The sequence below is a fragment of the Coffea arabica genome, chromosome 7e (genome assembly GCF_036785885.1).
Source record: "Coffea arabica cultivar ET-39 chromosome 7e, Coffea Arabica ET-39 HiFi, whole genome shotgun sequence".
Lineage (NCBI taxonomy): Eukaryota > Viridiplantae > Streptophyta > Magnoliopsida > Gentianales > Rubiaceae > Coffea > Coffea arabica.
In genome coordinates, this window is record NC_092323.1 from 9,275,650 (window position 1) to 9,291,005 (window position 15,356).

General features: G+C 36.8%; 2 protein-coding genes across 4 annotated transcripts; both read right to left on the reverse strand.

Annotated features, from left to right (window-relative positions):
* Positions 1-3,788: 3,788 nt before the first annotated feature.
* LOC113698727 (transcription initiation factor TFIID subunit 14b-like) lies at positions 3,789-6,167 on the reverse strand. 2 transcript variants are annotated; one of them, XM_072060426.1, is made up of 6 exons: positions 5,922-6,167; positions 5,364-5,452; positions 5,057-5,278; positions 4,801-4,985; positions 4,607-4,728; positions 3,789-4,066 (listed from the first exon to the last, which is right to left on the reverse strand). In XM_072060426.1, the coding sequence occupies exons 1-6, from the start codon at positions 6,027-6,029 to the stop codon at positions 3,983-3,985; spliced, it is 810 nt and encodes a 269-aa protein (XP_071916527.1). In that variant the 5' UTR covers positions 6,030-6,167; the 3' UTR covers positions 3,789-3,982. The 2 variants fall into 2 exon arrangements, with proteins under 2 accessions (XP_071916527.1, XP_071916528.1); XM_072060427.1 differs by having other exon boundaries at positions 3,937-4,080.
* A 1,390-nt stretch (positions 6,168-7,557) lies between these two features.
* On the reverse strand, positions 7,558-10,740 carry LOC113698726 (uncharacterized). 2 transcript variants are annotated; one of them, XM_072059503.1, is made up of 3 exons: positions 10,548-10,740; positions 8,428-9,290; positions 7,558-8,085 (listed from the first exon to the last, which is right to left on the reverse strand). In XM_072059503.1, exons 2-3 carry the CDS (start codon positions 9,285-9,287, stop codon positions 7,911-7,913), a joined length of 1,035 nt encoding a protein of 344 aa, XP_071915604.1. In that variant the 5' UTR covers positions 9,288-9,290; positions 10,548-10,740; the 3' UTR covers positions 7,558-7,910. The 2 variants fall into 2 exon arrangements, with proteins under 2 accessions (XP_071915604.1, XP_071915605.1); XM_072059504.1 differs by having other exon boundaries at positions 8,428-9,313.
* Between the last annotated feature and the right edge of the window lie 4,616 nt (positions 10,741-15,356).

A 15,356-nucleotide genomic window follows, 5' to 3' on the forward strand; every position in this document is an offset into this window, starting at 1 on the left:
GAGAATGTGGAGGAGTAGTAGTTGTATTTATGGGGAAAAAGAAGAAGACAGGGAGTGATTATCTGCGAAACAAAGACATGTGGAGTGTGGGGGCAACAAACTAACAGGGCTTAGATGTTCTTATTTGAGAAGTCTTGTTCAAGGCCATGCAACCTCATTCCCCATTTGGCCTTTTCCCTTTTTCTTGTTACCCCTCCCATAGACAAAGTGGACCACTATACTCTATGCTCTATACCATAAACTCCAATCTCCGTTCATCCTATGTGTGTATTTGTGTTTTGGACAGTGTGATTGTGCGTGAAATCCCCATTTGATTAATGATTGATCGAGAGAATTAGGATATGGTACGTTATACTCATGCACACGGTACTTAAGTTGTAAGGTCGCCAAAAGGTCACGCAATGACAATTCAACCATCTTATTAGTTTAATCAGGGTGGGAGTCTGTTGTCTGGCACGTTTAAGGCATGTAAAACCAATGCTTTTGAGTTTCGCCATCCATGTTCGTTATCGATACTTGGCATTAACAACCTCGGTTTCCAGTTCCACCTTCGGAACTGCTAGGTGGCACGGAATTGAAACTGACGAATCATCCCATGGCCTACACTAGTTTCTTGGCTTCTTGCTGGTAGTAAAACTTCATTCTCAGTTCCCTCATATTTTCAAGTTCAATGTTTTTCTTCTTTTTTTTTTCCCCAAGTCAGAGGTTAGATGTATCGGAAGCATTAATCGTTTCTGGCTACTTCTGTGGCCAAGGAAGGAGATTGCAGTCTCTGTCTGTCCCAGTAGAATTTACATATGATATGGGCTGCTCTTTTGTAGCATTTCGCATGATCATGACATTGGTTAGTTTCCAAGGTACAACTTCTTGTGAGCTCAATATGGATTCATGAACGAATCAAGACTGATCATTCAAGGATGGATGAATGGCAGCTGTCTATTGTGAATGATCATCTTATTAAGTACAAGAAAGGGATGCCTTCGTCCTTTCTCCGAACAAAACAAATGGCAGTGTAGCTACATGTTTCAGCAAAAGATCAAGGACAACTCATTCTACTATTCATTTGCACGTAAATCCAGGACCACTGTTCTTTCAGTGAAAAAAGAAAAAAAAAAAAAAAAAAAGGTAAAAGAACCAATCATGTATGTACCTAGAGACCGTTTGATCATTTTAAATTTACTCGTTTATTTTGAGTTGAGGTTTAGGCCCTCTATAGATTATAGAAAGGAAGAGTCTTCTTCTGTACCACGGAAGGTAGATGCTTGAAAATATTAGCTAGGTTGATGAACAGAATGCGATCACCTTGGCATAATTTTTTTTTTTTTTTTTTGAGAGCAAAAAATCAAGTTTACTCTCGAAAAATGGAGGATTAGGGAAATGTACATTGAAAAAAAAAAAAAAAAAAAAGGGTACGTGAGTTTTTGTGTTTTTTTTTTGGTTCAAATGTATGCATGCCCTAAGTCCTAACCCTTTATTATTATTATTTTTTAAGGAAACAAGATCAATATTAATAAGTTCAACGGGCAACCATTAATTTGGGTCCCCAATCCCAATCCGGAGTAGTAGCATTCAAAACTAAGGCGACAAACAGCAGTTGTTTTGAATGAATGTACTAAGAAAGTAGCTTATAGCGACTTGCATCCTGTCCCTGGTTTCGGCTGTTTTGTCCTCCATTTCCAAACGTGGGGTCTACGGAAAACATTAATTTAATTATATCAGTACTACGTACGCAAGTTCGCAATGCAAACGTACATAACATGGTGCTTCTGTCTATCTCAGTCTCTATCGATGAATGTCCTTGCGTACTACTGTGCAAGGTTGGTTGTTAAGGAAATGATGCATAGCAATTAGTAGTCTAGTGTGTTTAGAAAAAATTGCAGCTGATCTATTGTTAAGAGAAGGACCATTTACAAGCATGATTGGATTGGACGCTTCATTTTGGCGAAGCATTCTGCTGGTGACCATTCAACAGTGCCATTTATAGCTCCAGTTAGAAATCTCCCTCCTCCTAATTTTGACTACTTGCACTCGAACAAGCAAATACAGGTTGGTTGGTTGGTACTATATACTTACTGCTCCATCAATTATGTTTCAACAAGAAGAACCTCCCATGTGAGCAGAAACAAGAATGAGATGTTAGCAGATATGGATCCATAATTTATATATATATATATATATATATATATATATATATATATATATATAAAAAGAAGAAGTGATTTCCATGTTCTGAGGTCAACAGCTTTGCCCTGTTTCGGTTACAATCAACAAAAGAATTCGCCCTCTGCCTAGCCTGATGCAACGAAGCATCAGGGTTGTTCATCCATGCTCCATACCAAATTCCTCTGATAGTCTTTTCAAGCCAAAACAAAAGGCAAGGGAAAGTTTTGAGGAGATTATTAAGGTCAGAATAAAATGCAATGGATTCCTCCTCCCTCTATGAACTTATCCGAGTCTGATAGGTATGTGACCTGTCGTCCTCTTTCAGACCACGACCGCATGAAAGAAAACTGGAGAAGAATGTATTGATTGAGAATGATGGGTCAGTCAAGTTGTAATAATCACAACCATGGCTGGCTTTTCCCATGTTCTGTGAATGGGATTGGGTAACAGATATAAGAGGATGGTGAGGCATCCGTGAGCAAATCATCTTGTCAAACTCAAATAGAGGGGGAATGCCCTGAGGGTACTCCTAATAAACAAAGAGCAGAGTTTCTACTGCTTGATATTGACAAGAGTTTTCAAAAATTAGCATGTGAAGGCCATGTTACTTTTGCCTCCAAAGCCGCCGGTGAAGACACAAAAATCCATATTCAACCACATAAATCATCTGATGAACCAACCTGCCAACGCTAACAGCAACTAAATTAAGCAAGCAACATTACTCAAAAATCAGTAGTAATTCCTGCCTACCAATAATACTCGCGTTGCGGTTAAGCTGTGCCTTCAGATTGTGCTTTGCTCAGTCGGATAAAACACACAACAATGAATTAGGTATTTCTTAGAGTGATACTCTCTTTATCAACCAGCTAAACGTAGCCCAAAATACCACCCTCAGGGCAATCCCGTAAGGTATAAGGATCGAATCGAGAGCTGTCCGCAAAAAGTTAATAAATGACAAATAGATGATAAATTGAACTGATGATAAATTATGCGGACATCGGATTCTTTACACAACTGTAGAAGCATACGTTATTGCTTTCCTTCATAGAGGAAGGAGAAAGGCAAAAGAAAAGAAAGGAAAGGGAAAAAAGGGAGCTTAAAAAGCCACATGTAGGACAAGGGAGTGACCTGCTGATCTTTCATGAGTGTACAAATTTTTTAATTGATTCGGACACTTCACATCCAATTATCGGGAGAGCCATTTATTTATGTAGGAAACGAATAGCAAAGGGCCAATGGGGCTTTAACTCCGCATGTGTTCCCAGCTTCAAATGAAAGGACAGCCAGGAACTTTTCACAGCTGAAGAAAAAGAAGTTTGTTTTTGGGCAATCGCGTACGCCAAAAGCATCGTAACCCAAAAATGGAGTCCCAGCACACAGCAAACCATCTATACAACTAGTAATTGCCAAACTGCAAGCCCGTCAATTGACTATAAGACAAAGGGATCTCATCAAAGGATGGAAATAGGAAGTTTAACTTCACTAAAAGATAGCAGCACAGAAACTAGACAAACCACTGATAATCTTATTTACAGGCAAATCCGGTGTTGTATTAACATCTATTGCAGTTAGACAAGACTTGATGCAACTCGTACAGAATAATACAGCGATCCCTAAACCTACCAGCCTAAGGAACAGCAAAGAGAAAAAGAATAAAAAGACACTGCCTGCAAGAGAACTAGGAAAGACAAAGGTGGCAAGCTACCTAGATAATGAGTCAGTTCAAATGTACAATGAACTACATACACGCGCTCATTGTTCAACCCATTCAGAGTGGACATATATGCTGAATGTTGACTTGCACAATCATGTACATTCACTAACCAGAGGCTGGTTTAAGAGATTGGGGCATCCCATCCATCATGCTCAATTGCCTTCTCAGCTTCATAATGTGAGCTTGCACCTATCATGCAAGAACTATTGCTAAGTCACATAAGAGTCAAAGAAGCAACCAAAGTTTTTAAGGGGAAAAAAAAACATGATCTTAGAAACACACACCCACAAAAGTTAGTCATCAATAATCCACCGCCAAGACAGTTTACAATGACGAAGGGAAAAAAGTTTATTATGAATTTTTGAAAGATTAAAACTGAAGATACATATTTCCCTTGCAACCTTTGCAATATGGAAATGAGGGGGAAAAAGACTGAAGGATTAACGTGAGGTTGTGCTCCCAACAATATCAACAAAACACTTCCACAGTATTTCACTGATGGTATTTTGGCACAGAAACTTCATACTCCTCACCAATCAAATAACATAAAACGTCGTCAACTGCAATCTTTTCAAGAAAATGGCTTTGAGGCACAAAACATATGCAGCTACACAGGATTCATCAAGAACAAAATACCATATGTGCACAGTCATCAATGCATGGTTGAATCAGGAAAAGTCAAGTATTTGAGAAGCCACAAAACAAAAAAACAACAAGAAGAATTTTCACCTGTTGACGAGCTGCGGCAAGCTTTAGCAGTTCATCTGCCTCCGAGAAATTGACGAACCAGGGGCTAAGCATATGATCTTTTGTGTCACCTCTGCCACTTTCATGCACCTCTTGAACTGGAGCTGAGAAAATAAAGCATAAATGAGAATTTAGAGCAAACTAAGCGAACATCATTTTATAAGAAAATGCCATACCTGGAGGCAGACTTAACGTGGCAGGAAGTCGAGGCACAACTACTGCAGGATGATTCTGGACACGAGCTAAGAAATCTGCAGGTGGTTCAGGGAAAACAATCTCATTGTATGTTTCCACAACAACAGGTTTTTTAGTTGACTGAGGTCCGCTGTCCTCTTCAGAATACAACTTCAAATGGTGATACCTAGAAAGGACCATACACACATTAAAAGGCAGAGAGAGAGAGAGAGAGAGAGAGAGCAAAGGATAACTCACAAGTCTAACTGCTTGTCACAGACATCATTGTGGAAGAAAAGGGAGATAGCAATTTCAAATTCACCCCAACCACATTCAGATATCTCAAACGGTGGTGATTCAACAACTCTCACAGGATTATTAAAGCTTGGATGCAACTGAAATACAGCTCGCTTAATTACAACACCAAGATCCTCATTTGTGGCCCCACGAACATAAACTGTCCACTTATGCGACAGAGTTCTAATTCACACCAAATCATTCAAAAATAAGTAAACAATCAGCAGGAAAAGGCAGGAAATCAACTCAAAATTACCTCTTTACTTACTCGCTGGCTTTTCTACCAAGCCAAAATGCTATTGTTCCATAAACTATAGGAACAGAAACTTCCACATCTTTGACCCTCTTCACTGCAATCTGTTCAAAACCCACGAGCTACTTTAGCATATTCCCTATGATAAATAAAGACAGAAATAAAAAAAGTACTGTAAACATAATCCAACATCCGCATGCATGCAGCTGGATCAAACCTAAAAGGGGGACTGAAAAAGTTCAAAACTTCAACTTTACTAATTCAAATACCACAAAAAATAACAATAATAATAATAAAGGCCTTGAGCATAAGAAAAATTAAACCATCGTCACATGATAGAAAAGAAATCATAGAAATTAACCTTCAGGAACAATGCTTGAAAACAACAATAACAACAACAAAAAACAACCACGAGAAAAGTTAGATTCCCACATAGTTGCAAGTAACACATGCAATTGCAAACATGCAACAATAACAACGTAAAATGAAACAAGAAGGGCTAAGTTTTACGTAATTACGATCAAAACAAGAGTCAGAAACATAAAACTACAGAAGAAAAATGAAAACGGGTACCTTCTTTTCGGAATCTTCGGAAGGCCTAGTGATTTTAATACGTTGTATTTTGGGAGTGGACTCATTGGTCCCATCTGGTTGACATTCACCTTGCAAATTTTGAGGCATTCTTTATTTTTTGCATGAAGGGACTAACTAGGGCCGCTTGTTTCTTCACATTTGACGGATTCTGGTGAGAATTGAATGAAATCAGGGTTAGGGTTTTGGGAGGGAGAGTTGAATTGAAGGAGAGGGGTTTTAGCTTTCAGTACTACTTTGTTATTCAAGTAAGTTAAAGTGGTTGGACTTTGGTTTTGTCTTTTTGCGTGTGGAATGGCGCTAATTTTTCAGAGGAGTTTTGGTAAAGCGAAGTACTACGTCGTTTAGTGGAAGTAAAGTACTAAAACGCAACCAACCAGAGATAGTTTATACAGTGTTAAATGTATATTGATGGGTCGGGCTTAGCACGCTTTTCGAGCACCCGCGCTAAACAGACCCGCTAATCCAAAAGGTTGCCATGCTCAGTCCTCGCACTTAGGGCTGTCAACGGGCCGGGTCCGGGCCGGAATTCATTATTTCGGACCCGGACCCGAATTACTATGCCGGATCCGGATCCGACCCGTTTATCCCGACGGGTCTTTTATTCTATGTTCCGGATCCGGATCCGGCGGGTCCCAGATCCGGATCCGGGTCTGCCCGAACAAATTTACCAAATTTTATAATTTCTAATAGAAATGAAAAAAAAATATATTTGTAAACTAATTTCTAACTAATGCAAAGAAAAAATCAAATAAGAAAAGAAATCAAAATTAACTTTATTAAAATACATCACCCTAATCAAATTATATTGATAAATATATATATTTTAAATTATTAATTCATTTATATCCGGATCCGGGTCTAATACGGGTCGGAATACTATATTCCGTATCCGACCCTTTTTTTTGTTTGACAAAACGGATCCGGGAAACGGAATTAAATCCCTACCCATACCCGCAATAATTTACGGATCCGGTCCGGATCCGGGTCTAGACCCGACCCGTTGACAGGCCTACTCGCACTTGAGCCTTCTCGGGGCCGAATTTCTATTCTTTGTGGGAGAAAGAAGAAGGATGATCCGGATTTGAAGAGACAGATCCATTTCTGGATCCCAAATGCTTCCCAAGGGATTGGTTTCAGTACTATTTATTTACCCGACGCGAATTATATGCATTGGATATTCTGTAGAAATTTACATAATTCCCATTAGAAGAAGTGATAGAAAAAAAGTATTAACAAAAATCTTTTAAAAAAAAAAAGGGTTTCTGGCAAATATAATCTAATCTAATCTAATCTATCCGAACAACAATACAAAGACAGTTATGATGGGTTTGCTTCCTGATGTTGATAAATCCTCGTACTTGGAGTCTTGCCTTTCCAATCCTAGGATGTTTTCTAAATCAAATCCTAACTACGACAAGCTATTCTGCTGAGTTCTGAACAGTTCCCAGTGCATATGAGCAAATATCTTATGACTTGCCCCTTGACAGGGAAGGGATGGTGCTGTCGGCAATCGAAGTACTGGCACCACTGCGAGACAAAGTAAATGCTGCCACTAATTCAGGCGCTAGAAGCGCAAGGGGCAGCAAGTCAGAACAACAGAAATTGGGAAACATCATGGGCACAACACATGCTTTTATGCCAGGAATAAAATGTCAAAGCTCACATTCCGTGAGAGAACAACATTCAGGACATACAATTGATAAGTGACAATATGCACTTCACTGAAGGAAACAATCGACTAGGGATTGCAACTCTGCATCCGTACCAAATGATCTTCTCTACTTCATCTTTCATGGTGAGCCGATAGATGACAAGAAATAAACAGGTCTCTTCCGAGAGTATGTTTTCAAGAAAAGAAGCCTTCGCCCATCTGCAGCGCTCACCAGCATCCACCCAAGGCTATAGGACACGTGACTCCCAAAGTTAAACAGGGCAGATAGCCCATGGAAAACAACCAAGCATGCCAAATCAGATGTTGGAAGAACTCAGCGCCATAACCTTGCACTGCTCATTCATGGCTAAGAGCTGCGCCTCTTTCTTGTCAAGCAGAGCACTAAGCCTCACATTCTCTTCCATAAGTTTCTGAACTTCAGCCTCTTTCTGCATTTTCTCACTCTCCAACTGACTAGTCTTTGCTACTAGCCTGCTTCATTTACAATGTAATCAACCACGTTAAACTCATAACAAGCGCAATGAAACAGGTGGAAGAAAAGAATTCTCCTAGGAGTATGTCATGTATGAAGAGAATCTCTCTCATTTCTTTACAGTTATACTCATATTACGAGTGTTTTCATTAATGTGGAACACCATTAACATGGAAAATACCTGCAGACAGTTTTTTTTTTTAAAAGTAAGCTCCATAACTATTAAACAAACAGTTCAATATGTGCAAAAAAAAAAGAGGTTCTACTCATCCATTTACTAAGCATCTATAAAATGCCAAAGAAAAGGCAAAATGAGCAAGGGAAAAACAGAAGATACTGACCGCTCAAAAAGCCTCTCAATTGTCTGAAATTGCTTTTCTGATGAAAGAAGCGTCTCTCTTACACTAATAAGACTACTGACATAAGTTTTTAGTGATTCAAAATCTCGCTTAACACGAGCAAGCTCTAACTCATTTTCTGCAGCTCTTTGCCTCTGTCTAGAAGTTTCCCCAACCAACTCTTCAACCCTTTGTCGCATCTCATTCAGAATACAGTTTGTTCCCAAAGCAAAATTTTCCATCTCCTCTAACTTTGTAGACATGTTTTCAATTTGAACTGCCTTTCTTTTTATCTCTTCCTGGCCTACTGTTACCTTCTCTTTCTCCAAAGCAGTTTCAGATTCTGCCACTAAAACCCTCTTGACAAGGCATTCCATAACATCTGTCACCATTTGTACACCTTTCAGTAGTTCACCAATATAAGCTCCATCTTGTTCATCGAGTAAGTCATTATCACTGGCAAGCTTTGTCCAAGTTTCTTCCTCTAAATCTTCAAATGGAGAAAGATCCACGTTCCTTGACCATCCAGATAACGGTACACCATTTTTGTCCACAAGTCCCACTCCATCCACTTGTTTTATGCCGCAGGAGGTATGGGCCAGATGAGGAACAGCCATGATTCTTGCTTTGGATTTCAAGTATGTTAACATAGTTGCAGTAGTTTTAACTCGTCGCCATAAAAGATCCAACTCCTTCTTTGTGTCTTCCTCGGACCCTTGTACACATAACTTTACTTCTAGAAGTTTTACTTGCAAAGCATCCACTTGTGCCTGGTTTCTTTCCATCTCCTGCTTCCAATCCAACTGGGTTTGGCTCAACTGAGACTTAAAACCTGCCAGGTTGACATCTTCTTCTGTTGCCATCACCTTCAACAATCATGCAAGGCATGCTTAGGAATTTCAAAAAAAAAAAAAAAAAGTGAAGTGAATCACCAAAGATATGCACAATAAACACCAGCAGAAGGAAATATCTTCCAGAATATATACCAGTGACATGACTTATGTAGTTTCTAAGGTCCAGGTAAAAAGAATTTCAGTGAATCTTATGACAGCTCCATATTCATAATCCTATTTAGGTCGCGGATGAGAGAGAGAGAGAGAGAGAGATAGAGATTGGGAGTGTGGTAGAGATTTACAACATGTAAGTGTCATAGAATCTGAAAAAACACAATGAAAATAAGAAGCCCGGGAACTATGTATGCAAGTACACATGTTCGTCTCTCAAAATCACATAAACGACCAAAAGACTGCTTGCCATTTGTATATGATTTGTCTGCTACTAAGTTCAAAGCCCAAATTTCATATCCAATTCTAATGCTGTTTCTCAATGAAATAAAACATCAGTGATCAGTACATGTAAAAAAGTAATCATCCATGCCGAAGGAGCAATGAACCTTGAACTCATATTAAAGACTCCTTTACATAATAGCAGAACTAGGAAATGAAAGTGCATCACCATCCTTTGAGAAAAAAAAAATGAACAGAAAAAGATAATACTTTTAGAAAGCAAATTAAGTAACCTAACAAAGATTTGGATAGTAAGCTAGTAAAATAACAACATATGTTTAACAAATCCACCAAAGGGAAAGCTTTTGTGGCTTTTTCCCATTCTAGCATATTAAAATTACACTATACTGTTAAGCTTTAGCTACACTGGCAACACCAGGATCGCCACCGCACTAAAGTGAGAAAAATTTGAACCCCAGATACTGAAATATGGTCCACAGATCAATCTTCACCAAATCTTCTTAGAACATAAAAAGCTAATCAATTTCTATAGCTCAATAGTTAAATTAACACAACCCCGAGAGAAAAATCCCAACTTTAGCAGAGAAATACAACAGCATTACATGAAATGAATCCCCAATAATCTAAGACGTACAAAATGGTTAATCCTCTCTTAATTAACCCCCAAATGCCTCAGGTGGCCAAAATCTTTTGTGGCATTACGCGAATCACAACTATTACAGGAAACAAGAAAAGGAAATTAAAAAAAAACCCAATTTACCAAAAGATTAAAAGGGCGAGTATCACAGGCAAATGACAATTATAAATTAATTAAAAAAAAACTCAAAAAGAGAGAGAGAGAGAGAGATCAAATAAAAAGCCAGAGGAGTATAGCACCTTTGATTTTGAGGGAAATGGGGGAGCTCGGAAAATGTTTCGAGAGAGGAGAGATGAGGAGGGTGGTGGTGGACGATGATGACGTTGGTCCAACACGCGTTGTCTGAAGAAAGGTTTTAAGGTGAAAAGGAATTAAGGGAGAGGCCCAACCAACACAGGGTTTGTTGGTGGTATTACCTCTCCACTTTACTCTTTTCTGTGTTTCGGATAATTTTTACGCCACTATAATTGCTTTGATTAAAATAATGGAAGCAGGCTATTTCTTTTTTACCCCTAGAAGTTTGCTAATTTCTAAAAACAGTGTACTATTTCACTGTAATAATTTATTGAGCCCGTACAAATTATTGTGCTTGTGATACTTAACACGTTAAACTCCAATTCATAAGTTTTCCTCTCTCCACATCTAATTGATAGACTGTATTGTAAATCAATTCTCTTGATTTTGGTGAAAATTTGCATGATCAAGTGATCACATCAACTAATACTACTGAATCTAGTATCTTATTTCTATTAATCAAGTGTAGGTTGTAGCATTCATGTCTAACATTTGAGTGATACAAAATGGGTCAAATGAATTTGATATTGGAGAAATTTTTGGTTTTGAATCAATGACGATGCACTAATTAAAATTATAAAATCCACCGATTTCAAATTAAATATAATTCAAATAAGATCGTGGACGTAAGATTCTTATTTATTCAATTGACAGTATCAGATCGGTCAACCATCAATCGTTGAATTTGTCACGCAATTGATGCGTACTAACATTAAATTTTGGAAAAAATCGTCAATTTAGTCCTCAAACTATTTTACTAAAACCAATATAGGTCCCGTATAGGTCATGCGATAAGATGTTGAGGAATCAAATTGGCTTTAGTAAAATAGTTTGAGGACTAAATTGACGATTTTTCCTTAAAAGCCAAAACGACAGAAGAAACATTAAGAAAATGATCGTAGAGTAAAAATTGCAAATTCATAAACAAGACGGCCTAGTATCTCAATCATTACGCATATTTTGATAATGCCAACTTCCCGTTTTGCAGACGATTACGTACACATAATGAAACTATCTAAACTACTTAAAGCCGCGAAGCCTGATGAACAGTTGATTGTGCCGGTTTCGCTGTGGTTTTGCAGCTCATTTTGTCCTTTTTAGTCTTTTCGCGGGCTTCATGTAGCGCCCTTGCTTCTGCTTCCGCTTGTCCTCGTTGCTTTTTTTGTTGCTTTGCTCCCATTCTGCCCTTTCCCTTGGTTCGCCTGTAATTTTGTCCCCAATTTTGTCCTTTTGTTTCTCCTGGATCTTCCGCTGTTGCCTGACTTTACTCACAAATGTTAGCTTTTCTCCCCAATTTCGTCCTTTTCTTTCTCCTCCATTTTCTTTCTTCAAACTATAATTCTCTCTTCTCTTTTATATTTATTATGATATTCATTAATCAATAAATTAATTACTCAAAATATATATATTAACAAACATATTGATTTTGTAAAAAAAATGCCTCGAGTCACCTTATTGTAATTTAAATTTCTGTAACACATAAGCTCATGTACTATTCGTTGACTTTGAATAAGATATTCATTAATCAATAAATAAATTACTTCATGATTAGATAAATATAATGAGCTAACAAGCGTTAGTAATTTTTGACATCAATGATCTAATAGACTCTTTAAAATTGTGTTTTTTCTCCATAACACAGAAGCCCGTGTACTATTTGTTGATTTTGAGTAACATATTCATTAATCAATAAATAAATGACTTCATGATTACATAAATATTAATAAGCTAACAACCATGATTAATTTTTCATATCAATGAGCTAATAGACTCTTTAAAATCGTGTTCGCTACAAGGAATGCAGATAACAGAATGTTGGCCGACATTTGCACATAAATATTTCTTGCATGAAGGAAGTGTCGTGTTGTTTACCCCATAGTTATTAAACCTGGCCCGCCCCAATGGTTCAACCGGTTAACCCGGTGAACTGGCCATGAAACAGAGCTGGTTTGTAATTGAATCGTTTGTGCACCAAATCCGTTGACTTTTCAACGGACCGGCGGTTCAACCGAGTTGCTTGGTTGAACCAGACAGTTTGTAAAGAACCCAGTTTTGGGATAAAAATGATTAGAAAATGCTCCAATGCTGATTAAACCCGGCCCGGCCTGGTGGTTCAACCGGTCAATCCGATGAACCGGCCATGAAACTGGGCTAGTTTGTAATTGGATCGTTTGTGCACCAAATCCGTTGACTTTTCAACGGACCGGCGGTTCAACCGAAATCGGACAATTTGTAAAGAACCCAGTTTTGGGATAATCATTGAGCATAAAAGCTACGCGCACTCACCACTAGCCTAGCAGCTCACTTGGTGCTTATTCACTCCTTCTATATTATATATTAGATTTTTATTCTTATTTTATTTCTTCAAAACAATATTTGTTTGGAATCTTTTAATAAAATTTTATTATTCTCTAAATTCTATAAATTATGAAATAGATTTAAAAAATAACATATTACACAATTCATTTTAAAAACAAATATTATTCTTAATAACCTTTCGTGCTTAAAATTCAAAAATAAACTAGATAATTACACTTAGATAAAATTTTATACTTGAAGTTTGATGGATTACTAATTAAATTTAGGTTTTGTTAATTCTTATAAGAATTAATGATTCTATAATAAATTGGACTAACTGAGTATTTACTATAACATAGTTTATTTTAGTTTTAACCATATCAAAAATTATAAAACATAATATTTAAATATATGTAGTGACCCACCGGTTGAACCACTCACCCGCTGGTTGAACCAGTAATCTCTTGATCCACCTCTTTCACCGGGTTCCTCTCCGGGCCGGGTTTAATAACTATTGTTTACCCTGCTCAACGACAACAATTATTCTATCAACCTCTTTGACAGAGACTTCATCCAGCAATCTTGATCAACAAATGTTCATTACAGCTTATGAGACATAACAGTTATATTCCCCTAAATTATCCATCATTTATGTAATGAAATAAAAAATTTACCACCAACTATGAAATTCCTCTCATTACACAACTTCACAAAATTTTACCATTACCGCCCACTCTAAATATTTACAATAATAACCACACATATATAAACAAAAAAAAAAGATAATATAAACAACATCAAACAATCATAACATACATTTTCTCACCCAAAATATATATATCAAAAAAAATTCATTTTCTCAAAAATATATATATCAACAAAAACTTCACACACATCCAATAAATATAAATCAACTATACCAATCTATCTTTAACTTCCATTCATTTCACCAACCATTTTCTAAAAATATCCAATAATTTCTTTATATTCAAAAAAAAAGTTATAATTAATTCTATACCCTTTATATATAATTTATCTTCCACAATATATATATTAACAAAAATATTGATTCTCTAAAAAAACAACTTTAATTCTATAATACAAACACAGACTTATTTTCGCTACAAAAAGATATAAATATATTTTTATATCCTATTTATTACCCATTTTATATATCTCCACTTTTTTCAAAATATATTTTACTCCAACCAATTATTTTTCACAATATAACATAATTTCTCTCTATTTCAAAAATACTCCTTAAATAATATTCATTAATAACTGAATTATTTACTTAAAGTTCTTCCATTTTTAAATTAAATAACATAACACAAATGCAACTACCATAAAACACTTATCAACAAAAAACCCATAGCTATTTAATAAATACAAATTAATTATACCACTTTCCATTACCTTCCATTAACTATATTCCAAAAATATTACTTCAATAACATTTCAAAAACTAAAAAATTCAAAAATATACAACCAAAAACCAAAATTAAAAAAAAAACTTTTCTCTAAAATTATAACCTACATTATCATTAAACAATCAACAATGGACACCCGCGAAACTCGCGGGGCACCCGGCCTAGTTCATATCTAACACATCCATCTCCCTTTGGCGAGCCTGGTCAGTTTCTTTAAGATTATTATTGTGAAAAGGACTGGCTTTCATTTACGTCATCAATAATCAAAACTAGCATCTGCCATACTTTGTTCCACAGATGTCAATTGGCAAAATTTTCTACCCATGGTGTCAATTTGCAATTTTTACTCTACGATCCTTTTCTTAATGTTTCTTCTGTCGTTTTGGCTTTTAATGGATGAAGGTTTTCGTGTTTATTGGGTTTTTGACTGTGCAAATTGTTCATTATTTGGTGACACCTCATTTAGGCTATCCTTGTACTGCCGCCAAATTGGCACATCTAAGCACCATCATCATCAGCAATCAAATCTTTAATCTTGACAGGCAAGTCGGAAAAGAGGTTTCTGATATAATATGGGCATCACCGCATCAGAGAAAAAATTCAGTAGCAAATATGCAAGATTCTAGGTAATATATGATTATGCTGGTGTATCTGTACAGTTCATGTACTCTTCAATCTCGTCTTTCACATTTACATGTTACTGCACAGTTTATAGACAAGAGTCACAAGACTGGTATTCTCCTATGTGAAAGACGGAAGTTTTGGAGATGCGGTGAGAAGGCCAGACAGAAGACCAACAATGAAGGCTCTGTTATAAGTGGTTGGTTCTACTTGGATAGAATTGTTTCGGGAATCAATATAGCTGTCATTGAGAAATGGTCCACCAACAAGAGCTCCAGTTGCCGCCATGTTTGGATTTGGAGTTGGTGAACGAAGCCACTTGAACCCATCATTGCAACCTGTATTATAGACAAGAGTCACAAGACTGGTATTCTCCTATGTGAAAGACGGAAGTTTTGGAGATGC